Source organism: Barbus barbus (genome assembly GCF_936440315.1).
Source record: "Barbus barbus genome assembly, chromosome: 2".
NCBI lineage: Eukaryota > Metazoa > Chordata > Actinopteri > Cypriniformes > Cyprinidae > Barbus > Barbus barbus.
This window is the reverse complement of record NC_136730.1, coordinates 16,984,596-17,011,493: the sequence shown is the minus strand read 5'-3', so window position 1 is coordinate 17,011,493 and position 26,898 is coordinate 16,984,596. Positions and strand designations below refer to the sequence as shown.

The following is a 26,898-nucleotide window of genomic DNA, read 5'->3' as shown; positions in this document are numbered from 1 at the left end:
ATTCAGTGTAGTTGGGAAAAAAAGAGGTTCCGGAAAATATGTGCCTCCCATGTCATAGAAGAGAAAATATTTACATTTTCAGTTATGTTTGGTCATAATTTTATCGTTCTTTTGCAGCTAGAGCGATATTTGTAGTAACAACAATTTGAAGTTTTCAGCTAATCACTGCATTGTAAGTCACCTTAACCTTAGGGTAGGTAGTTCTGAACCAGATAGATTTACATTTTTGTGAATGTTCAAATCTTTGCCATTTTTGCATCTTTTTTTGACCTTGTAATTTTTAATGAAAATGTTTTAATGAAAACACTACTGTTAAAAGTTTGGGCTCAGTAAGATTTTTTTTTCCAGTAAAAACAGAAATATTGTCTTTTTTTTAATGTCTGTTTGAAATATTGTAAATATTTAAAATAAATGTTTAATAATGATAATAAACGATTTTAATATATTTTAAAATGTAGTTTATTCTTGTAATGGCAAAGCTGAATTTTCAGCAGCCATTTCTCTAGTCTTCAATGTCACACGATCCTTCAGAAATCAGTCTAATATGCTGATTTGGTGTTTAAAAACATTTTATTATTAAACATATTATCAATGTTCAAAACAGTTTTTCTGCTTAATATTTTTGTGGAAAAATATTAAGGATATTTTGATAAATAGAAAGTTCTAAGAACAGCATTTATTTGAAACATAATAACTGTCTTTATTGAATAAAAGTATTAATTTATTTAAAATAAACGTCCTACTGGCCACAAGCTTTTGAACAATAGTGTATATACAACATCAGTGCCAGTGCAGTAGTATTATAGTAAGAAGACATCAAGACATCATCAATAATTCATCAAGAGTGAAAATAAACTAAGTACTGAAGCGAGCTGTTAGAAGGCCCTCCAGTTAGATTGAAGATGCATGTCCTTTGCAGTCCTCCGAAACAGGAAATGGCTGACAGAAGGAATGCTGTCTCTTCCCTCATCTGTCTCTGTTGGGCTTTCAGCTCCACTTCTGGTTGGCTGACTACTGCATACAATAACTTCCTGTAAACAAGCCCCCCAGTGTACCCAGTTACACCCAACCCTCTCTGTATTTGAGTGCTTGTAATATGGACCTCCTTATAAACTGTACACAACAGTATGAGTGAACGCATGCCAAGATGGGAGGTGTTCCCTCTGCATGTGGAAGATGAATTTTTCCCACTTCTGTCTCTGATGAGGGCCTCTAATTTGACGGGAGGAAGTGGCAAGTGGTATGCACATGGTGCTGTGGTTGTAAGGAGAGGCTAATTAAGATGTCTCTGGGTGTGAAGACAGTAGTTGCAGTGGTTGTGGTGGTGTGAAGAGCCTGTGATTGTGGTGAGGAGAACATCTGAGATCATAGTAATATGAATACAAAATTCTGGATTTAGTACAAGTTGAAGTCAGCATTAAATGGATATTAAATGCATATTATTGATCTTATTGTTAATGATGCATCCATGCATGTGGTTTTTTTTTGACCTTGTAATTTTTAATGAAAATGTTTTAATCTTCTGTGTCAAACAACAGACTTCTCTCTGTTGTCGGACTTCTCCAATCATTTTGTCCACTTAAACCCCGCCCCTTTCTTAAGATCAACAACTGATGGATAGATCCAAGACCATGTCCTACATTTTTTTGGATCATCCATTTCACTCAGATGTACAACAAGAAGAGATTTCTCGCTACTTCCATTATATCGCAACTTTAGGCTCAGGCAGCTGCATTTGTTGATAACCACAAAAGATAATTTGTTCCTTTTAAAAAAGAGAGCAAAAACTAGGTTACAGTGAGACACTTACAACTGAATTAATTAAAACACCAATTTCTGGTGGATTAAAAAAGCACAATATATAATTTTATAAAAACGCTTACACGAATTAATTTGTTAAAAGTGTTATTATTGTGTTAAAATCATCATCATGCTGTAAGTTCTGTCAGTTGAGCTTAATTTGTATGCATCCCAGAAAATGTTTAATAGATTTTAGGATGTAAAAATTAAAGAGGATCTGCTCATCAAAATCATTCAAGGGAATTGCTGTGGAAAGCATGGCCTTTTAAATCTGATTTACTGCTCATCAAAGATTTTTGAGTCTTGTTATGGCTTCAACTGATAAAATGAAAAAGCAGCCCCCTGTTTCTCAACAACCAACCCGAGTCCCCGTGTGCTTAAAGCTCCTAAACCACAACTCCCTGACCCAGCTTGTAAAACTAATATCTGTCGTTAAGCAGGCTCTTTTTTAGTCCTTAGGTGCAAATGTTCATGGGAAAAAGCAATCACTATTTAATGAGCCAAGAGACTAGCTCAGCTCTGTTAATCTTGGCTACTCTATTCAAACAGACGTTAATACAAACACACTCCAAGCATAGACTAAAGGCATTTGGCATGGCTCTCTGATTCTACAAACAGATTTTTAGAACCTCTCTTATACTAGCAGGCCATGTAAACCTGCTCTGTAATTACCTTCGGGTCATAGTGCAGCTGTTCTTTTGACTGCATGTTGTAGAAATCAATTCACAATTTAATTGTTGCTATTATTAGTGGTGCTTGGCAAGAATCACTATTATTATTGCTCAAACTTGGGGGTCGGAAAGAAAACCCTTAAAAGACTTAAAAAACAATATTTGCCTTTACTTTTTCTAATAGATCTAGTTCAAGATTTTCACCTGATGGTTAATAAAATTGCCAGAAATCCCATACATTATGTTAAAGCAGGGTCTGTGGGCTTTTGTTTTACTTGGGCTAGTAAGCAACCACAATACCAGAATGTATACATCTGTTTTCAAGCTGGCATGCATTTTCTTTTTCGGAATGATATGTGTTCTATATTATTCCTCAGTATCTTAAATCGGATTTATTACCTACATCTAAAAACAAAACCCACTCTTCTCTTAAAGCATGCTAGGGATGTCTGGGACATTTTTTGAGGGTCAGGGATTTGTTTGCGTGACAGGGATGATAGGGCTCTTCTTTTATAGAGATCAAGGTCCATATTTGTTGTGCTTTGACTGATATTTTCCAGACAGGGTTAATCCATGGGTTAGACTCTTTGGCCAAGTATCTATTTCAGATGTTGTGTGCCATGTTGTGTGAGATGTTGTCGTGGCCTAATGGTTAGAGAGTTGGACTCGTGATCCAAAGGTTGCGGGTTCGAGTCTCGGGTCGGCAGGGATTGTAGGTGGGGGGAGTGAATGTACAGCGCTCTCTCCACCCTCGATACCACGACTGAGGTGCCCTTGAGCAAGGCACCGAACCCCCAACTGCTCCCCGGGCGCCGCAGCATAAATGCCCACTGCTCCGGGTGTGTGTTCACGGTGTGTGTGTGTTCACTGCTGTGTGTGTGCACGTTGGATGGGTTAAATGCAGAGCACGAATTCCGAGTATGGGTCACCATACTTGGCTGAATGTCACTTCACACTTCACATGTCTAAACCTTTAGTCTTTCTTATAATCACTAGAAAGAATAATTTTACACTTCATTTTCCATCGCTGATGTTCATTTAAATATGTTCACAGGTCAAATTAAAATACTTAGTCTTTGTCATTTCATACATTCTGTCTTGTTTGTAGAGAGATCATTATCAGCATAATGGTTTCGAGCACAGTAGTGTTCAGCACCTTAACTTTAATGGTCATGATACACACTTTCTTACCAAAGTAACTTATTTTAAACAGGTGAGGGGGCCGTCAGAGGGAGATGACTGCCAACAAGAGCTCCAAAACTGCACCAAAAGCAGGAGCGGCTAAAGGTCCACAGGAAAACTCAGACAGGTATCAGTCATGATGATGAGTCAGCTGTTATTGTCCATTGTTTGTGCATTTACAGTTTTTCCCCCAGAAAGCCTATTCACACCAAAGGTGATAACTATTAAGTTTTAGGATTTTTTCTAATGAAATGAGATTGCAGAGGCCACACCACAGCTATAATGATAACAATAAAGAATAACAACACGGACAGCCAATCAGAATCCATCTGATGCTTGAGCATGTAAAGCAGCAGGTGTGTGTGTGAATGCTATTTTCTGTTGGTGTAGACTAGGGGTGGGCAAACTTTTTGACTCGAGGGCCACATCAAGTTTTCCACATTAAGTGGGGGGCCGCATAATATGTTCATGAAAAATGAAGCTTTGATTTTTCTTTTTTTCTTTTTGTTCACTTACTACTGTACTATGTATACTTGTACATACATGGCAGTTCTTTTCTGGTACTATTTTTATGAGCACTTTTATGACACACAGACAAGTTGCATTGGTGTACAAGTCGATTGATGCATAAGACACATTTTATCATTTCATTCAGAAATAATGTAAAATAAACGAAACGTTTACAAACATTAGAAACATGTATTGATATTCCCTACACTCCAAAAAAAGTGCTGTAAATTTAGCAGTGTTCAGAATAGAAAAAAGAACGGAAATATAAGTAAAAACCAAACACAAATTATAGTGGCATTCACTATAAACATATTATAAATGCCCAGTCTAAATATTTAAAGCAAAACTGAAACTAGCGGTGTGGTTGCTGGAAAATGCACAATACAAACTCACTTGCCTTTTCTCATTCATCACCAATCCTAATGTGTGCGCTTTGCGCTTGACCTTGATTGCTTTATACAAGTCGCCTTGGAAATCGCAGCACATTTCAGATGAAAAAAACGCAATTTATAATCCAGAAAACAGTACTATATCCATTTTCATAAAAATGTGTGTGGAAAACAGAAGAAATCATATCTTTGCGAGATAAAACAACAAATTATTTCCATGTTTTCCCCACAAAATTACAGCACCTGTGAGCAGGAGGATAACACTGGCATTTGATTTGATACTGGAAAGTCTTTTAAGCATTTTTAAAACAGTTCCAGTACAAGGCATTTTTCAAAACAAATGAACACTTTCACATTTTTAAAACATGTAACTTATTTACTATTGTGCCAGTTTTGTAGTGTATATAGCTATTTTGACTTTTTATTTTGTATTTGCTGTGCGGCTTGAACGCGGCGTCCGTCATAAATAAACTAGGCGCCTATCTTTGGCGAAGTCGCGCGGAGAGCCGCTTCTGAAACGTGCCGCGGATTGACTGGAGCGGGCGCGATCAGCTCCGGTGGCCGCGTCGGAGCGGTAGGACAGTGTAAATCAGGGGTTATATACTGCACTACAGGCTACAGCGCCATGCCATCTATTGGATTTTACTGATATTGCATATGGGAACAACTGCCTCACGGGCTGGATGAAAACGCCCGTAGTTTGCCCACCTCTGCAGATTCGTATCATGTTTTTAAAAATCCCTTGCGGGCCGCCACAGGAGTGATAGCGGGCCGTAGTTTGGACACCCCTGGTGTAGACAGTAATTAAATTATAGTTATTGATTTGAACAGGCCTTAACACTTATTATGATATGGTCTGATAGTAAAAATTAACTAGTTTAATACATTTTTTTGGTCTTGAACAGTTTCTTAGCACTAACAATCTATTTTTAAATAAACTTTTAGAGCAATTTCAGTGTATCAGATCTGGACCATTATTTTTTTGTAGCAATTCACATATGCTCTGTATAAAGATTTTTTTTGTAAATTCTTGTTTAGATGTGCAGCTCTATAGCATGGTTTATAGAAAAAATACAATTTTATTAATCTGTTGTTAAAATAAAAAAAAATGACAGAGAAAAATGATTAATCATATAAATATTTATAGGCAATGATTGCTTAGGATAACCAGAACTTTTATCTATAATTGAGGAGTAGTTAAAATAGATAATTGAGTCCAACGGTACTTCATTGGCCAAACTGTTGTATACAAAGCTAAAGTAAACATCCTGGTTATGAGCAAAAGCAGGAAGTTGATTAGAAGAGAGGCTTTGTTCTATTTGTGGCCTTTGGGGCTGTGTAGTTGCTATCAGGACAAGTGACGAACGAACAGTCCTTGAAGAGTAAGAGGAGTTACTTTCATAATTACCTATGAACACTCTCTGATGTCAGAGATATTTACCAAAGGAAACTGAAAAAGTGATTTATGCGACGTTGTGTGGAGGGAAAATTATGGCATAGTTTCTGCTAGCCTCTCTTCCTAGACATGGATATTTTGGCTTCAGTTGTAAATCACAAGCAAAGGAGAATGCTGAAGAAGCAGATTTATGTCAGACGAGGGTGGCGGTAGGTAGGCCTTGCTCTGAGAATGTGCCCTTTTTATAGCAAAGATAATAGCTGAAAAAATAACTCAATCACAGATGAAATATCCACATTTTTGTGGGGGAGAACCCACTGGCTCTGGGCTTGACATATTTCTTTTGATGTGTGTTCCTGCAACCTCATAGTTTCACCATCCTGGCATGGTTCTCCAATAGGAAATGGCCTGTGGTTGACATTGCCCTCAAGACCCATGAAGAGCCAAACCAGCTCTGGCATCCCTCTCAGTCCATGTGTGGCCAGACCAGCTGGCTTCCCCCGAAACTGGCTTTGTTTTTACTAGCCCTGTCCGGCCTCTCAGAGAACCTCCTCAGACCACAGACACAAACTCATGGAGGACTCAATGAAAGAATTCTCAAACTGATGTTTTCTTTTGTGTGAAGGATTTTACATCAGCCTAATATTGCAGTTATAGAAACAATAATTTATACTTTGTTGGAGTGGCGGCCCAGGGAGTCGTGGAGGTATTTTTAGACATGCAGTGTTATTCTATGGAAAACATCTGAACAAAGATGATAGAAGTTTAACTGTGCTATAAATACCAGCTTTGATGCAAAGATTGCCCTCCTAAACAATTTACTTCATCGCCTTTTGACAGATTTGGCATCTGTCCATCCCTTCCGTTTGATTATACAGGATTAGACTGTTGTTCTCAAATCAGGGATCCATTGTAAAGGCTGAACCTCAAGAATCTTTTTCAACACAGGATATATTAGTCAGACTCAAGTATGACATTTTTCTGTCACCATTTAATACAAAGAGGTCTACAGCTTTATCTTTAATCTTTATCTTTTCTTTAATTCTCTGAATTGTTTCTTTTGTGTACATTGTTTTGACGAGTAAAGATTTATGTTTTAGTTAAGAAATACGAGTTTATTATGCAACTGTAAGATTTACTACAGAAAAGGATATCATAATATAATGTATTGAAAAAATCAATATAATATGCCAATTTAGGTTAGGGCTAGTTCACTCAAAAATGAAAATTCTGTCATTAATTACTCACCCTCATGTCGTTCCGAAAATGAACTAAGGTCTTACGGGTTCGGAACGACATGAGGGTCCCTTTAATATTTTCTTGGAAGCCATGATAAAAGAAAAGCATTTGTAAGAAAATAATTTTCTATTTTGATAAGTTGAATGCATCCTTGCTAAATAAAAGTATAAACTGCCTTTAAAATTTCTCTGATCTCAAATGGTAGTGTAGATGTATTTATGTATATTATGTACTTTTTAAACATGTTTGGCTTTCTCCACTATAGATTGTAGAATTTAGTGGTTTTAACAGAGTAAAACTGATGATGCAGCATAATTAATGCCTTTGTTGGGTGAACCTTTGGACCATTTAGAACACAAAATTGTGTATTATTTGTAAAAATGAATTTGCTTTGTAAATGTTGGGTACAGGAGATTGTACTACAAGTGTCTACGGACAACCGATGTGACGTGTCCGCTTGTAATATCTGGTGATGATGTGATTGTACATTCATGTCCATGCAAGATCTGTGAGGCTGCAGGTGGTGTGGCGTTTTCCCTTTTTGTAGGGAAGGGCATTATGGTGAGGTTTTTAGTTGATCTGTCCCAACCTGCACCCTGGATCATACTCTTGGCCTCCTCCCAGCTTGCACTTGTTATTCTAACCACCGCTGTGACATCAGATCTGCCTGCCTCAATTTCACAGAGGCGTGGGCCAAGTCGAGTTCTAGTTCCTGGAAGCTCATGAGCGGCATTAGATTTTTAGGTGGATGAGAAAGTGTGTGTGTCCGAGGAGACTGAAATGAGGTCAGCACAGTTTTTCATCTCATTGCTCAGCAGTGAGCAGCGACTGTTTGCTCAGTGAACAATGGGCCTGGGAATGATGTGGAGGTTGAGGTTGACATGTACGCAAAGAGAAACAGTTGCTACAGGGGACGTACGGTGAGGGTTTGTGAGGGTGAGTTCATTTATATCTCTCAAGTCTAATGGTTAAATGTTTTTTGTTTGTGAGGTCCATATAAATGATTTCCAAAGTGATTGTGTGGAGGAATCCATATATGCATTTTTACTGTCGTTCTGTTTGCATTGGCACTGCCAAATTTATGTCAGATTGTTATTGTTCTTTCCCATATTAGACATAACTGACATTTCCTTTTATCTGAAATCTGTTCTCCTTTTGCATTACTTGTAGTTTTGTTACTTGTCAAATTGACTTACTTAAAACACATTTTTGTAGTAACCAGTACTTATTAGGGTTCTCACGGTCACTGTTTGTAAGGAAATAACACTCTGCTGTACCAAACACAATTTGTTGGAAGTTTTCTGACTCTTTCCTCTGATTTACTTTTGTTTCAGGTGTCAATCTGTGTCCCCACCTCCAATTCTTACCACTGGAAAAGAGTCATGTTCCTCTCACCTCAGTGGCAGTGAGGACGCCAGTCAGCAGGGAAGGTACGCTAAAGCTGACGCTAAACTTTGGACCCAAAAGAACTGGAGCTGTAAGACTGCCAGCTTGAGAAGTGGCGCCTCACTCTCCACTGACTTTGAATGCCAAAGCAGGCTCACCAAATCTAGGAGTATTAGCTGTCTGGACAAGAGGCTCTCCATCCATAACCCACCAAGTGGCAATAACCAGGATCAGAAGGAGAACCAGCCACAACAGGCCCCCGCTGTGGGGGATGGATTGAATCCTAGACCCCTCAGCTGGAGTACTCTTTCAATAGGACCTACAAACAAGCTTGGGCACAAGCGCACGCTCTCACTCAGTCGTACAGGGACTTGCACCTCATCTGTCGCCATACGCAAAAAGATCTCAGAATGGGAGGGTCGGAATGCGGCTCTGCCTAGGATGAGCCTTTGCCTGGAGAAGAGGCCTGGAGGTGGGAGCGAGGGTTGCCCAAGCCTGCTGTCCTCACCCTGCAGCGAGAAAACCTTTGACTTTAAGGCTGTGAGGAGAATGAGCACAGCATTTTCCGAGTGTTCCTACCCTGAGACTGAGGAAGATGAGCACGTATCGGATCGAGAAGCTCCTGTAAAATTCCAGAAGAGGGCTTCGAAGACAGAGTCCTCTGGGATTTTCCTCCGGACGTTCTCGGCACGCAAGGAGACCTCAGCCGTGCTCAGTCGCATTCAAAAAATTGAACAGGCTGTGAAGGAAAGTCCCTCTTCATCTCCTCCCTACTCATCTCTTAATAATTGCTATGGCCTTGACAAGTCCAGACACAAGTCTTTCACCATAAGTGGAACAGAGGACTTGGACAGCACTTGTGGCAGCAAGCGGAGCAGCATTTGCTCCGTGGCCACCGAACCCGAAGCTTCTCCAGGGTCTGAAAGACTCTCTAAGCTCAAGCAGAGGTTCAGCATTAGCTCTACCAGGTCAGAGAGCCCAGAACTCCCTTCTGCACAGGACTCTCCTGGAATTACAGTGAACCCTTTGCCCAAACCCAAACGAACATTTGAGTATGATGCCAAACGCAACCACAGAGGCTTGTTGCCCGGTAATGGACTACCTCCCACTGCTGAATCTCCACCTCCACTTCCTTCCACCCCAGCACCTGCAATAATGAGAAATTCCAAGGCAGATGAAAACTTGCCTAAGAAGACTCAAGACAGGTGAGAAACATGATTGTCTTCCAGTAGTAGTTAGGGCTGGGCGATATGACGATATTATCGTATATCGACAATGTCTTGTAAGTATCGCGATGTCGATGTCAACAGTCAGGTAAAAGGCGATTATCGAGAAAAAAAAAAGACGAATGATAAACCTAGTAAATTGCAAACACAAAAAATTATAATTTTACATGACCCCATAGTCACCATACAGGTCTTTTTGCATGCAAGAATTAAATAATTTAGTAGGAGGGTTGGGAATCGAAAAGCTATTCCAATTTATGAAATCAGATCAGATGGAAGGTCAGGAACTGAATTACCTGTTATAAAATTAAATTTCGATTCTGCTTCTCGATTTCTGTATGCGCATTTATTGTGATTTCAAAAGATTCAACTACAAGAAGACAAAGAAATAGAACTCGCTTCTGCACTCGGGCGCTGTTTTCCGTGCTGCACGCACGCACGCGCACACACACACACACACGCCGCCTCTTATATACACGAACACTGGACTCAGCTCTCTTTCGCGCATTCTTACACATTTGAATGGAAAAATACACACAGAATGATATCAAAATATCCCATAAATACAATCGGTTATGTCTTAAGTGAACTTAAAGAGTTGAGAAAGAATACAAGGGTGCATTGGATCCGTGCATTGACAGCAGCCGCAGCCGCCAGTCATTAATGTTAATCAAAGAACAAAAGAAAAGAAAATCCCTCACTGATCTTGACTGAATCACTTTTGTAACCTCGGTTTATATTTTATTTGTCGTTTTTCAGCGCTGACTACCATAATGGCAACGTGCATCTGTGTATGCGATTTTGGAGATGCGTTCCAATCCTGTTTATCCTTATTTAGGGTATAGACCTATTCTATTTTGATCTGCAGTTTAATAAAAGTTAAACAGAAAAAAGAAAAATAGTAGCACTGCATGTGTTTCTGAATATTTATTTAAACCATGTATAACGATGAAAAGCCTCAAACATGACGGTTATAATTAAAATACGCACATTTTTACAGATTTTTTTAAACGGTGTATACAGTATAATTAAGCTGAGATATAGCACTTTAAATTCTTAATTCATTTGCAACAAAACTATAAAGTTTTGTTGCAAACAGATTAAGGCATTATAGTTCTATAGGCCTATCTCAGCATGCACGCGTTCGGAGTTTCGGCAGCCCAACACTGAAAATTATATTGTGGGCATTGTATTTTGAATAATAAAACAAAAATTATAAAAATCAAAATACAAAAATGAAATTTAAAAATTACCCCGCTTCTAAATAAAAAGTAGTTATTTTTATTTCGTTAAAAACGGGCCAAAAGAGACCTCTGAACTAGGCTACCGGAAAAGAAAAAAAAACCCTCAACGTTTTTGCTCAGAATTCGTTTTTAATCCCTGCATGATTTTAGTCATATTAAACAGCCTACTTTATAGCTTGACTACAAGTTTTAAAACAACGCAACAATTGTTGTATTCAAGGACATTATACTTACCATCATGAAATGTCTACACAGTGCCAAAAAGAAAGAGAGACATCGGAAAATAGGCATATTTTATTCAAGATATTAAATTAATGAATGAATGGAGGCATTTATTAATGACATCAACATGCATTTATCATGTCCAACTTCACCATGATGAACTTAAAATTGGGTTCTATTATTTTTCCTCAACAGTTCTCCTCAAAAAACAAAATTCTTTTCAAACTTGATAAGAACAGAATGGAAATTATTAGCAACACCAATATAACAGTAAAGCTAATGTTTTCTGTTAGTTTAAACACATATGAAAAAGTAAAAACGAAACTTTAATGTGGCAATAATTAAGACCGAACTGAACTGTGTTTATGGTGCATGTCGGCAATGTTGTCTCGGCTGGGGCGGGGCGTGGTGGAGGTGGAGCTTGGTTAGACGATATTATCGGATATCGCGATATTTTTTACGGCGATTATCGATAATATATTTTTGACATATCGCCCAGCCCTAGTAGTAGTGTGTGGTTTTTGGCAGATAAATTTAACCAAAGAACCATGTAGCAGGTACACAAAGCCACTTGGGGATAAGTGCTTTAGGGTTAATGGTGATTGCTCATGACTTGTTCTTTTTGAGAATGAAATTGGCACCTTCCTTTTACTAGCTGGGATCTTACTACCTTCACTCTAGAATGAAAAATCTCTCATGATTTACTCACACTCATGTTGTTCCAAACTTGTATGGCTTTCGTCTGTGGAGGGCAAAAGATTGATTTTTATTTTTCCATACAATACATGCATACAGTTATCACAGTCTATCAAGATTTAAAAGGACAAAAAAGTATAATAAAAGTGGTCCATATGACTGGTGTGCTATACTTTTATTATAATTTTTTGTCCTTTTAAAGCTTGATAAAGCACACTAGTTTGTTGTGATGAACAAACTAAAACGCAAGTTGTTTTCCATTGAAAACTGCTGTTCTCACATCTAATATTTATTCACGCATATTCAAATATTATTCATTAATCATTTTAAATTTGTGTATGCATTTATTCATCCAGCTCCCTTTCAGTAAATCCAAACTAAAGACTAGACAGAAAGATTTGTGTTGCATGAAGAAAAAACATGTCAGCTGTGGCAACAATTACTGAGAAGCAATGAATTTGTGTACTTCCACGTAGTTGGTTCCCCCACAAAGAAGAGATCATTTATTTTTCTTGGATAATGAAGTGTATAAAACTTGTCCCAAGAATGTTGAAAAGGATAAGGACCACAGGCCAAGCATTTGTTTTGTTGATATAGTTCTAGACTTTGAATGATTGGCTTTTGTTTTTTGATGCATAGTCTCTCACAGCGAATTGGCCCCTGCAGTTTCACAGATTCTTATGTTACAAATCAAGTAAGCAAAATGAAATTTCCTGTCAGGCATTTTAAGCAGAGATCAACACGGAGATGCTCATTTTCTCAGGGTTTCATAATTTTACCATATTAGGTGAATTTGTTGCTGTCAAATGTTACACAATTTCACTGTTTTGTTCTGTGTATAGCACACGTCATCTTTTTTCCATTCTTTGATCTTTACATTGAGATTCAAACTGACACTCCTGTAACGGGCAATGCTTAATAATATTTCTTTCTCCAAATTTAGTTCAGAAATCCAAAAATAGCATCAGTGATAACTTACCAACAAAACCATAAAACACTTTTGAGCATATTTTTAGAAACCCATCAGTGTTCATTTAACAGGGTGAGAAGGAAGAACACAGAAAATGAAATGTTTTGGAGGTTCAAAGACCTCAGAGACTATGCTTCATCTCTTCTCTTTAAGTTGATATAACACTGCTTCATGGTGTTGCTTTTTGGATTTTTGAGGGATCTCATGTTGTTTATAGCTCATATTCCTCATGGCCTTGTGAATGATCTTTGGCACGTGGATTGTTTAGCCTAGTTACTGGGTATGGAGAGCCGCCAGGCTCTCAGGATGGAGAACCTCATGTGCTGGAACATTTCTACTGCTCTACATTTGAGCCCATATTTGACATTCCTGTGGCTGGTCCAGAGTCGACCGTTTAGAGACTATAGGCAAGCAAATAGATTGTGTCACGTCAAAATGCTAATTTGGGGTTCCAACTTTCTGGTTAGTTTTCCAACCATGTTATTCATGCAAATACATTTTGGTTTCTTGTAGATAAACAAGAAATTACCATCTGAGCATAGGCAAGAACTATACGAGTGTTGTTCATTTAAGCATCCGCTCTTGTTTTAATTGGTGTTTTGCCGTGATTAAATGCATATAAGATCCTCATAAGTGAAAGATGAATCTTCTGACCTGATTGTGATCCCCCAATTAAAAGATGTCTGTCTTGAACCATAACAAAAGAACTACTCTTTACTTGCTCAGCAAGAGTCTTGTCCAAAGCTGTGGCTTTATTTTATCTCTGTTTGTTTCTAGAGAATCGTGTGAGTCAAAAGATGCTATCAGCCTGCCTTCCTCATACACTTCCTCACCCACAGAGAATGGCACAGAGAACCACAGTCGGCCCAGCTCCAAGAGCACACTCGAGGAGAACACCTATGAGGACATAGTGGGTAAGAACAGACAACAGTTGGTGATAGATCCTGCTTGCTCCCATTTGATTTTAGGCTAAAATTAAACCTTTAAATTAACTTTATTGTTAGAAATATTTATTTTTAAAACATTTATGGTGTAAAAATATTAGAATTTCACATATCATGTATATGTATATGTAACTTTTTTCATAACAATAATATATTTTGTACCATTTTATTGTTTGCTTATTGTGCACTCTTCTCCCTGGTTAAATTCTCTTTTTTGTCTACTGAAAGTGATGAAGTACTGGCATGTGGCGCTAGCTGATTTTATGTGCTAAATTCCTTCCTGGCAGGAAATAGTTTGCATGCACTAATGCTCAGACCCTTAGGGGCTTGACATTGTTACAGTGTTGGTGGGTCTTGCCCTGTGGCCAGGCTGTAAATCTCTGTCTTGCTGTTGCTGATGAGGCTTGGGCATCAGGTGCTGTTAAGTGGTCTGGCTGAATAAGTGCCTAGTTGGCAAACGAGCAGAAGGAGTTTGTGGGTTGTAGGCTCGAAGTTTGTATGCCATTATATCAGTTCTACAGCCAAACATGCAGCCTTTGCTGCGTATTGTTCTTGAAATGATGATGGCCACTGGGTCCATAAGTCTCTAGCGGTTGGGAACTGGGTGACTTTTAGCCTTTTCCCCCTGACAAAGGTTCCATTGTTCTAGCGAACACCTCGGGTGTGGGATCAAGCATTGCGGTTGCACATTTTTACAAATGCTGATTAGTTCCAGAGAAATATATGGCCTCTATGTGCCTCTGTGCTCCAACCACTGAGCTTGGGATTGGTGTAACAGTCCAACAGAGGCATCTAAGGGTGGTCTCCAGAAGCATCAGGCTGTGTTTAGCGCATCAGATGGTATGCTTGCTCAGGCTGTCACCAGGGTTTTAGCTCTGTTTGTAACTAAAATGTCACCAAATGTTAAAAACATAAACATTGTATATTATTGTATAAAAGGTTTCAACCTTCTCTCAGGTTAAATCTTTGGATATCACATTGCATTTTGGCACAAAGCCTGTCTGGTCTGGTGGAGATTGTGACGTATCCTCCATATGCAATGCACATTAGTATAGTGATCATGGATTGGCCAAATATCTCCAGATGGCAGGGTCATATTACATTTACCATGAAATAAATCGCTTGTAGGAAAACCTATTCATGTTACAATGATATACAATCTTCAAAAGAGGCCACTTCCTTTCTTCAGTCCTTACTGAGGGTCTTGTAAGTGGCCATAACAGTCAGATTATTGTTCTTGATTGTTTGTTGAAAATAATATCCATTCTTCATTCCTGTTTTCCAGCTTTTGTTTTCAGGCAAAAAGCATTTTCTGCTTGTTTACGTCACAAAGCCATTTCATTTGAGGGCCATTCCTCATCTCACATGACTGCATGGTGCTCCTGGGAAGACCGCAAAATGGCCATAAAACGGTCGTGTATGCTGTGTTGCTTTTATTGGCAGTCTGATACTCACATTGTGTACTGCTCGCTTACTCATCAAGCACTCAACATCCTTTCCTTTGAAATCTTATTGTGTAAACAGAAGCACAGTATGTGTTTTGGTTATGGGTGCCCACTCTCTGTCCTTTTGTCTGTGTGTTTTGTGGAGCTCCTGTAAGTAAAGAAGTTGATTAGTACCCTCCTGTATGTGAGTGGTCAGGGAGGCATATCATTTCTCCAGCATGCTGTCATTACATTGCTTCGTTTGGGAGCCTCACAGAGCTCTCTGCACATTTGCTGGCCTGTCATTGGGCCTCTCAGGCTTAATGGCACTAGGGAAAATCTCAGCAGTACATCTCGTGAGGTCAGGCCGTTGTGTAGCTGATTACTATGTTGTATGGTAGCTTTTTGCCATCTTTTAAGCTTTTCACAAGAAATTACACTGAGTATTATGGCCAGGTTTACTCAGTGGCACTTTTGATACATCGTCCTAAAGTGTTAATATGTACAGCATATAACAAAGAGGTTGAACAAGTGCTAATGTTTTCATCTACAAGATGCAACATGAATTGAGCAGATCTGATTGCTTTCTTTTGTAGGGCACCTGGAGCTGTATTACACAAATGTCCTATTTTAATATTCTTTTGTAATCTGCCAAGATCCAAGTTTCTAAATGAAATTAGCATTCAGTATTTTAGGGTAGGATGTTTCTATGGAACCTGTTGTATATCTAGTAGAGGGAAATAGGGCATATGTGTGATATGCCAATGTCTTACGGTAAGAAAACACCAGAAAAGTAGGGCACTGCGTTTGTGTAGGATGTGCACAACTGTTATTACATCATATTGAAGCTGGCAGCATTCAAACGGTTGATTTCATTACATTGACTTGACGGGCAGGAATTGGTGACATGGAAAGAATGATTTTAACTAGAAGATTTTATTATTTTGATGCAATAGCTAGATATTACATAATTTTTTCAATAGGTTGCTGCTGGTAACATTGCTCATTTTTGTCAATTTTAAAATAATTGTAATAATAACATTTAGTAAAATTTTGGGCTTAGTAGGATTATCGTTTTTAAAGAAATAAATTTTTCATTCCTCATTTTTCTGTATTTTTGATCAAATAAATACAGCCTTGATGAGCAGAAGAGACTACCTTAAAAAACATTAAAAATCTTACTGATCCCAAACTTTTGAGGGGCAGTATATATATTTACAGTATCTCACAGAAGTGAGTACACCCCTCACATTTTTGTAAATATTTCATTATATCTTTTCATGTGACAACACTGAAGAAATAACACTTTGCTACAATGTAAAGTAGTGAGTGTACAGCTTGTATAACGGTGTAAATTTGCTGTCCCCTCAAAATAACTCAACACACAGCCATTAATGTCTAAACTGCTGGCCACAAAAGTGAGTACACCCCTAAGTGAAAATGTCCAAATTGGGCCCAAAGTGTCAATATTTTGTGTGGCCACCATTATTTTCCAGAACTGCCTTAACCCTCTTGGGCATGGAGTTCACCAGAGCTTCACAGGTTGCCACTGGAGTCCCCTTCAACTCCTCCATGACGACATCACAGAGCTGGTGGATGTTAGAGACCTTGCGCTCCTCCACCTTCCGTTTGAGGATGCTCCAGAGATGCTCAATAGGGTTTAGGTCTGGAGACATGCTTGGCCAGTCCATCACCTTTACCTTCAACTTCTTTAGCAAGGCAGTGGTCGTTATCATGTTGGAATACTGCCCTGCAGCCCAGTCTCCGAAGGGAGGGGCTCATGCTCTGCTTCATTATGTCACAGTACATGTTGGCATTCATGGTTCCCTCAATGAACTGTAGTTCCCCAGTGCCGGCAGCACTCATGCAGCCCCAGACCATGACACTCCTACCACCATGCTTGACTGTAGGCAAGACACACTTGTCTTTGTACTCCTCACCTGGTTGCCGCCACACATGCTTGACACCATCTGAACCAAATAAGTTTATCTTGGTCTCATCAGACCACAGGACATGGTTCCAGTAATCCATGTCCTTAGTCTGCTTGTCTTCAGCAAACTGTTCGCGGTCTTTCTTGTGCATCATCTTTAGAAGAGGCTTCCTTCTGGGACGACAGCCATGAAGACCAATTTGATGCAGTGTGCGGCGTATGGTCTGAGCACTGACAGGCTGACCCCCCACCCCTTCAACCTCTTCAGCAATGATGGCAAGACTCGTACGTCTATTTCCCAAACATAACCTCTGGATATGACGCTGAGCTCGTGCAATCAACTTCTTTGGTTGACCATGGTGAGGCCTGTTCTTAGTGGAACCTGTCCTGTTAAACCACTGTATGGTCTTGGCCACCGTGGTGCAGCTCAGTTTCAGGGTCTTGGCAATCTTCTTATAGCCTACGCCATCTTTATGTAGAGCAACAATTCTTTTTTTTAGATCCTCAGAGAGTTCTTTGCCACGAGGTGCCATGTTGAATTTCCAGTGACCAGTATGAGAGAGTGAGAGCGATAACACCAAATTTAAAACACCTGCTCCCCATTCACACCTGAGACCTTGTAACGCTAACGAGTCACATGACACCGGGAAGAGAAAATGGCTAATTTGACCAAATTTGGACATTTTCACTTAGGGGTGTACTCACTTTTGTGGCCAGCGGTTTAGACATTAATGTCTTTGTGTTGAGTTATTTTGAGGGGACAGCAAATTTACACCGTTATACAAGCTGTACACTCACTACTTTACATTGTAGCAAAGTGTCATTTCTTCAGTGTTGTCACATGAAAAGATATAATAAAATATTTACACAAATGTGAGGGGTGTACTCACTTCTGTGAGATACTGTGTGTGTGTGTGTGTATATATATATATATATATATATATATATATATATATATATATATATATATATATATATATATATATATATATATATATATATACATATATATATATATATAAAAAATGGAAAACGGTTATTTTGAAGTGTAATAACCTTTCAAAATATTACTATTTTTACTGTATTTTCGATCAAATAAATGCAACCTTAGTTAAACTATTAATTTTGTGTGTTGTATACATATTTTAATTATTAGCATTACTAGAAAAAAAGGCTTATTAGACCAGCATGTGTTGATGCTTTGTACATGCTTCCACATTAGAGTTAAAAACTTTTGTGGGCCCTATTCAGGTCACGTTGTCCTCGCTTCTTGTAGCCTTTCAGCCTGCCAAAGTTTCTTAAAGGGGAAAGCACAACCTTGTTTATTTAAGTGTTCGGTGAACAAGTGATCCACCCTTTTACATGAGAAAACATGTTAGCAAAAATAAGATTAATCCTAAACACGTTTTAACCAAGAGACTGTCTTTAAAAAGTTTTTTTTTTGTTTTGTTATTTGGAGTCCTGTGCAGAGTCAGACTAAAGATCTGCACTGTCTACATTCTCTTATCTTGACTCATCACTGGCCCTTATTTCTGGAGACAGAGTGCTGTCCAAAGGCTTATGTCCAACAGAAACTGTTTTTGGAGACGATGCACTTGAGTTTCAAGCACGCCAGCAGTAAACTTCCATGAATAATCTTTTCCCAGCACTCAATAGCTGCCCCGTTGTGCGCCTCCGGCTCCTTCTTTTCATTATCATCTTCCACCATTTTCCATACCCTCTGCCCACCCTTTACCTATCAGTTTGTCTCCCTCCCACTCACTCCTTAAGAAGACATGTTACCTTTCTACCTTTTAAGTCAGCTCCTGGGTAGCTGGTGTTTGGTTTTAATCTGAGTTGTTCTCTCTCTCTCTCTCTCTCTCTCTCTCTCTCTCCCTCTCCCTCTCCCTCTCCCTCTCCCCCTCTCTCTCTCTCTCTCTCTCTCTCTCTCCCTCTCCTCTGCAAACAGAGAAGGAGAATCCATATGAGGATGTAGATCCAGTGAGGAGATGTCTGGCCAGAAATTCCCGCCTGTTACCCGAGAGGTCCCGAGACTCACTCAACAGGATGTGGACCTCCCAGGACAGGAAGTCCATTACACCTCCCCAGGTAGTTTCTTTGGCTGTGTAAGATAGTGACGATAGCACCTGCTTTTCAGTATGATTTTTATTTAAATCAATGCTTTATATACATGAATTAATTCACCAAATGTTTAGTAACTGAAGTACTTTGCAACTTATTGTAGTGTATTTTTATGCACTTTTTAATTATACAGATTTTGATTTACTATACATGTCTGCACCTTTTTGTTTTCTTATCCACTTCAGCTGCCCTCTAAACCAAGTAGTCAGTCTCTGCAGCTGCCAGGTCCTACTGACAGGAAGAGCCAGCGCCCATCCCGCCTATCTAAGAGGCACAGCCATGATGACATGCTGCTTCTACCCCAGCTGGGCATGCCTTCTTCCCCCTGTGGCCTATTAGATGACAGCCTGAACCCTTCCACTGATACACTGGCCTGCCACAGGCAGAAACGAGTCCCCAAGGTAAACAATGAGGGTAGAATGGACTGAAGTGACTGTGTAGCAGTTGAACATGGATGCATAATTTTTCATGTAAGGCAGGGATTCCTAAACTTTGTGTCATCCTCTTTTTCCTAGAGTGAACCTCTGAGATTTTAAATCAATATTTCAATAATTTAACAACACTTTTGTTTATTCATGGTTCTCTGGTGTCTGTTAAAGATTACGTGATGTTCAAGTAAACATAAAATATTTTATATTATCTTTTTTTCTAAATATATAAGTATTTTGAAATTGTTAAATCTATTAATTTCAGTTTTACATTTCTATGATTTAATTATTAGTTTTTCAACAACTCACCAATCCATTCCTTTTCCTGGAGGGCCAATGTCTTGCAGAGTTTAGCTCCAACATGCTTGCCTGGAAGTTTCTAGTGAGTCTGAGGACATGGGTTAGCTGATTCAGGTGTGTTTAATTAGGGTTGGAGCTAAACTCTGCAGGTCAGTGGCCCTCCAGGAGCTGGTTTGGACACCCTTGCCCTTCCACAACCTTAGTTTGGGAAACCCTGCTTTAGAGTGAAAGGGAAATTAATTTCCAGATCCATATGCCTGGAATAAGAAGGGAATACTCGGACTCGATTTGTACTGATGCTGTGAATAGTAACCCTTGAAGGAATGAAGGACTGTTACACCATGTCTGCACTGGATGAGAGTGGCCTGATGCATTGTGACAAAGACATTATAATCGTGATAATGTCTACACTGAGAGGGACACTGTGCAATGCGACACAGTGAAATCCTCGGCAGTAAACTTGACACAGTTTTGCCAACATTAAGAGTTAACATTTGACTCTTCAGAACTAGGTGTAGCATACCACCTACACCTGAATGTTTTTTTAGGGAAAACACCTTTTACCACACAATTTTAATACCCAGAATGTTCATATGCTGCAGGGTTTTAAAGAGAAAAACATGGAATCTATTGCTCAAGTTCACATAACCACTCTCAAGAATGGAAAAAAAGTCCTGAAGGACTGAAAGATTTGGTTTCACTGTTTTTCCCTTTCAAGACATTTTACAAGTTGCTATAGAGTGGTCCCAGTGGCTTTTAGAAACTCACTGATAGCTAAAATCAATAACTTTCCCATCTGGATATAGCAGCCCCTTAAAATATTATTTGCTTAATAACTTAATAACATTCCTGGATAAATGTGTAGATAAGGGGCAGTTTTAAAAGTCATTTTCAATTTGTTGCAATGCATCTTTTTCCCTATCAGGCGGTGCAAAGAATAAACTCTATCTACTGTACAAAAAGAGGCAAGAAGAGGCTGAAGAAGCTTTCGCTTTCAAACATAGAAACTGCATCTCTAAGAGGTAAAGATTTTTACCATGATGTAACCTTTCAGTGTGTGCCCCAGTTGTATATGTTCAGACCAAAAAATGTTGCCAGTTGACCCCTTGACATTAAACAACCCCTCTTCTCTGTTTGTAGATGACAACAGCGAGAGTGAAAGTGACTCTGATGACCGGTTCAAAGGTGAGGGATCAGCACATATAGCTGAGTGGGCAATGTGTTTGAGTTGAGTGCTGCTCAAAGACTTTGTCATTTGAGCAAACAACATCACATGTCCCAGTGATATATCACAAGTAAATGTCAAAACTGAGCAAAAATGTATATACTATTATTGTATTTGTTTTAAATATACTGTTATTTTATTTAGCAATGTTTTAAATTAGAGTTTTTGCTTTTGTTATTTTTATTAGTTTTAGCCCTTCTTTAATATAAGAATTAGATTTTGTTTTTGCTTTATTTCAGTTGAAGAAAATCATTTTTATTAATTGTATTTTTTGTGAACCATAACAAATCTGGACCTGAGCATTAGATGAGACTAAGCTCCACACAGGGTCTGTTAAATTCAAAATCTCCATTTGTCTTATTATCAAGCGTTACAATTATATTCTTGTAAAAGTGCATTTTACATAAACATCATTTAACAATAACCATGTACACAATATACAAACACAGTTCTTAGACAATAGAGATATTTCCTGTAATATTGTGTGGATTTTTATTTTTCCTTTTTAACGCAGCTCACACTCAGAGGTTACTGAAGCTGCAGTCTATGCTGCGAAGTGCTCCCAGTTACAGGACTCTGGAGCTGCAGTTGATCGAGTGGCAGGAAAGGGAGCTCTTTGAGTACTTTGTGGTGGTCTCTCTGAAGAAAAAGCCAACCAAAAACTCTTATACTCCGGAAGTCACTTACCAGTTCCCTAAGGTGAATATTCTCTATAAAAAGGGGAGATGTTGTTTTTGTTTTACAGTTAAGATGGTGCACAGCATCTGATGTCTCCTGACAGGTACTTGAAGTGGGATATACATCACTGTTTATTAAAGGATCCCTTTATCGACCTTCTTTTAGGGTCATTTCTTACAGAGTTGCTTTCTGGAGTGCTTCTGCAGTGCTCTTGATGCTTGTAATATGATTATAAATAATCCTTACTGCTTTCTGAATTAAATTCAGTTCAGTTCATTTGTTAGAATGTAGTTGTTTAGATACTTGATAACAGATATTTTCACTACTGTTCAAATGTTTGGGGTCAATAAGAAAGTGATGAATACTTTTATTTATTAGTATTATTATCAAAGAATCCTGAAAAAAAACGTATGTATAAGGTTTTTCACGAAAATATTAAGCAGTACTGATTTCAACATTGATATTAAGAAATGTTTCTTGAGCACCAAATCAGCATATTATAATGATTTCTGAAGGATTATGTGACAAGACTAGAGTAATGGCTACAGAAATAAACTACATTTTAAAAATGAAATATAACGTTTTAAATAGTTTAAATAAAACAATTAATTATTTAATTAAATGCAGCCTAAGTAAGCACGAGAGACTTTCTTCAAAGACATTTAAAAAAATCTTACCCACGCCAAATGTTTGAACAATAATGTAATTATGCAAATTAGAAACAAATACAGCTTTGAGCTCTTATCGTTTGGATGTATTGACAATAAGTGGAAAAAGCAGGAAATCGTTGCCATAGCAATCATGTTTAGTTACAGAGATAGATTTAATTAGCTGAGATTTGCTTTAGTGATTGTGTTCCCTTGAGAGGCTGAAATATGTTGACACTGCCCATCGGAGAGGGTCAACCCGTTATTGTGCTTCTAAACTAGAACAGAGGGCCGATGGTGACATGGGTGGTGGTTGGAGTGGGGGATTGACCACTTGCTGGGCAGAAAATTATTCTACACATACTTGACATAGTAATGAAGGTGTAAAGGGATACTATAAAGAGGCTGTGCAAATATATTAGATGGATTACTTAACAGGCCTTTTCATCTGACCCTCACAGTTAGAGAGACTCACCAAGCAGATGAGGGAAGCTGAACAGAGACTCAAGGCTATCCCACAATTCTGCTTTCCAGATGCCAAAGACTGGAGCCCTGTGCCTGAATACAACAGGTATCAATTTCTCTATGAGATTCTCTGAGTTTAAAATTCTGGCCGTTACTGAAAAGCCAATCATTTTTTTCATGTTATGGCCTTTATTATAAATCTATACAATTGTGTCGAAAATAAAAATAAAACGCACTAAAACAAAACAAAAAATCCAGTTAATAAATTAATTCAATAAAATAAATTCAATCAAGTTAGTCATCACAGCATTATAATGTACAGTATGAAGTATGCAGTATGATATAATTATGTTCTTGATATGAAAGTTGAGTAGTTGAGATGAAAATGCCCTAAAAAAGAGGTGGAAAAGGCACCTTTATTACAGGGCTTTGAAAGAGTAATGTTTTTAAAGAGTTACGTCTTTGCTTCAATCTGCTGCTTGAACTGGAGGATTTAATCTCAAATCATCTAAAAATAGGCAGAAATGAGTGCCTACAATTAAATATCCAAAATGTGACCCTGGGCCACAAAACCAGTCTTAAGTGTCAATTTTTCGAAATTGAGATTTATACATCATCTGAAAGCTGAATAAATATTGTAAAAATTGTTAGGATAGGACGATATTTGGCTGAGATGCAACTATTTGCATATCTGCAATCTGAGGGTGCAAACGAAATCTAAACATTGAGAAAATTGCCTTTAAAGTTGTCCAAATGAAGTTCTTAGCAATGCATATTACTAATAAAAAATGAAGTTTTGATATATTTACGGTAGGAAATTTACTAAATATCTTCATGGAACATGATCTTTACTTAATATCCTAATGATTTTTGGCATAAAGAAAATCTATAATTTTGACCTATACAATGTATTGTTGGCTATTGCTACAAATATACCCCAGCGACTTAAGACTGGTTTAGGCAAGGCAAGTTTATTTATATAGCACATTTCATACACAGTGGTAATTCAAAGTGCTTTACATTAAAAATCAATAAAAACATGGAAATAAAAATAATAAAAACAAGGAATTTTAAAATGATATAGAAATTGATTTAAAATAAATTTAAAGAAAATTATTATACTTAAAATTCATTGCAGTCAGTTCGGACATATAGCACAGTGCTCATTCAACAAATGCACAGTTAAACAGGTGAGTTTTGAGTCTGCATTTAAATGTGGCTAATGTTTTAGCACATCTGATCCCTTCTGGAAGCTGGTTCCAACTGCGGGCCGCATAATAGCTAAAAGCAGACTCCCCTTGTTTTGTGTGAACCCTTGGTATTTCTAACTGACTCGATCCTAATGATCTGAGTGGTCTGTTCGGTTTATATTCAGTGAGCATATCAGCAATATATTTAGGTCCTGGGCCATTGAGTGACTTATAAACAAGTAAAAGTACTTTAAAATCAATCCTAAATGTATTGTTTAGTGATCCAGGGTCACATATCATCTGACATATCCGATATTAACTGATACAAAAAAAAAAAAAAAGCAATTTAATGCTATAATTGTAAAGCAAAAGTACAAAAGTAGCACATGTGGCTTTGGTCACATTTGGTGGAAAAAAGGCTACCCTCACAAGCAATTTTAGAGATTCCTTATCACACATCAATCAGTTCAACTGAACTGAAAAAATTACAATTTCAACAAGTATTCACGATCAAACACCCCGTGTCATAAACTCTCAGTAATTACTTTGGCTTTCTTGCAAACATCTTAGCTGCCTGATAAAGTCTTCTAACCACAGTGGATACACCTCAAAGGCAAAGTCATCAGTCTCCAGAGCATTTTCTCTCAAGTGGTTATAAAAAATGTTGTACTTATCACCTGATCTACATGGGGGTTTGGGGACTAATGATGGCTGTCTTTGATTTACTGCAGTGAGACCTTCTCTTTCATGCTCACTGGAGAAGATGGCAGTAGACGCTTTGGGTATTGCAGACGGCTTCTGGTGAGTTTCTTTCTTACATCATGGATGCTTTTCTTGCTCCCTTTGTTTGTGTTAGTACAACCATATGTATATTGTATATTGCATCACACATTGTAATTAAAGGGCAAGCATATGGATGGAGGTTTTGGTCAGTCACTTGAGTAAGTGTATGGTTTGCTCTCTTTTCTGTGCTCAAAGAGAAACAGATTCTCGTAAATGTGTCTCCTCGGGTTTAATGAGAGTTTCTCAGGAGACGAATGGAAATGCAAACCATCCAAAGATGTCATTGTACCGTAAGATTCGGTCATATATTTGTGTGCCTTGAGTTTTGTGGTGATTATTGTGTTTTGATTTTGTGATGAACTGCATGTTTCATGGGTTTTATTTGTGAATGTGTAGTTAGGAATGTGCTGCCTTTTCTGCACATTGGTGTTATACTTTATACATGATAGGTTTTGCATTAAAGTGCATGTTAATGGTTATCTGTGGTTTGTTTTATACATCTAAACTTTTGTTCTGGAGATAAAAGAAGAGAAATGTGTCATCGATATGCTCTAGTAGTAAATATGACTGCTGTTGCTTGTTCAGAACTTTCTTTTCATAGATGTGGTCTTGTGCTGTTCAGTTTTAGATTTAGAGTGATTCATTATTTGCTTGTGAGATTTCTTTAGCTTCTATTCTTTCTCTGCTCATCTTTTTGAGCTCTGAATGGCCCAGTGGAGAGAGAAGTGTTGACTGTGTTCCCTGCAGGGAGGAAGTCCAGGGGCTGGTATGAGGGCGGCATTCCTGAGGATTTGAACCCAGCTCCACATGCTTGAATTAATCATCCATTTGTAAAAAGTCAGCAGAGGAGAATTGCATACCTAATATGGACAAGAGAAATGGAATTCTTGGAATTCTTTGTGTTTGTGTGCTTTGAGAGACACTAACCTGGTTGGACTCCAAAATAGAAAATAGCCAGACTTTCGATTGTTTAGTGAATTGCATGTGACAACTCATTCATTTTGTGGAACTGCACCTGTGCTGTGTTTACACTGGACATTCTGTATCCATTTTTAAAACTTCCATCCATTTTACACTCAAACCATGCACTATTTCATGTGTTTAACTTGGGTTATGAACTGAATAATAAACTCATAGTTCATAAAATATAGCATAGGATGACAATGTTTTAGGGGTGATTATTTTAATGGTTCCTTCCCCCTGATTTACAACAGCATGAAGCTATGGTTCTCATGTTAACTTACCTAAATCCCTTTGATGTGGCTCTTGCTCTCTCTCTCTCCTCGCTTTTGCTGTCTATTTATTGTCTCTCTGTCTCCCTCATTCATTGCTAAACCGACCATCACTATTGCCCATGCTTATCAAATCACAGCCCACAAAGCTTGTAATTCTGACATTAATGTCATCTAAAATATGCAGCATGTTGAAGAGAAATCTGTTCCAAAGATTGTTCCAATAAAATATGAATTTGAATTTCAAAGATTGGGATCAGCAAATTGTTGATATTTTTCAAAACTGATAATAACAAGAAATAATTCTTGAGCAGCAAATCAGCATATTAGAATGATTTCTGACATTGAAAACTGGAGTGATTGATGCAGCTTTGAATAACAGTAATAAATTACATTTTAAAATGTATTAAGTAAAAGAAAGACTATTTGATAAATGCAGGCCCGGTGAGATATTTATTTTAAAACAGTAATATTATTTTTACACACCGCAAACATTTTAATTGTCTACGAAATGATAAAATGCATATCTCATATACTTACTTCAAAGGACCAAAGCCATATCTAATAACCAGAATATCATTGAGACTTTTGGCTAGGCTC

At 38.0% G+C, this 26,898-nt stretch overlaps 1 protein-coding gene across 10 annotated transcripts in view; it reads left to right on the top strand.

Annotated features, from left to right (window-relative positions):
• The window catches only part of LOC306843099 (DENN domain-containing protein 2B-like), a 62,502-nt gene that overhangs the window by 19,372 nt on the left and 16,232 nt on the right, over positions 1-26,898 (top strand). For 4 of the 10 annotated variants that reach the window (XR_013781803.1, XR_013781805.1, XM_079374361.1 and 1 more), the window contains exons 2-11: positions 3,685-3,780; positions 8,522-9,778; positions 13,709-13,845; positions 19,178-19,317; positions 19,536-19,751; positions 21,004-21,100; positions 21,219-21,263; positions 21,818-22,002; positions 23,090-23,199; positions 25,015-25,084. Coding sequence is in view for 5 of the 10 variants with exons in the window: in XM_079374361.1 (XP_079230487.1) it covers positions 3,707-3,780; positions 8,522-9,778; positions 13,709-13,845; positions 19,178-19,317; positions 19,536-19,751; positions 21,004-21,100; positions 21,219-21,263; positions 21,818-22,002; positions 23,090-23,199; positions 25,015-25,084 (2,331 nt within the window). In the remaining 5 variants the exon portion in view is untranslated. Of the gene's footprint in view, positions 1-3,684; positions 3,781-7,887; positions 8,124-8,521; positions 9,779-13,708; positions 13,846-19,177; positions 19,318-19,535; positions 19,752-21,003; positions 21,101-21,218; positions 21,264-21,817; positions 22,003-23,089; positions 23,200-25,014; positions 25,085-26,898 lie in introns of those variants that run through there. The other 6 variants (XR_013781802.1, XR_013781804.1, XM_079374363.1 and 3 more) reach the window with 3 other exon arrangements.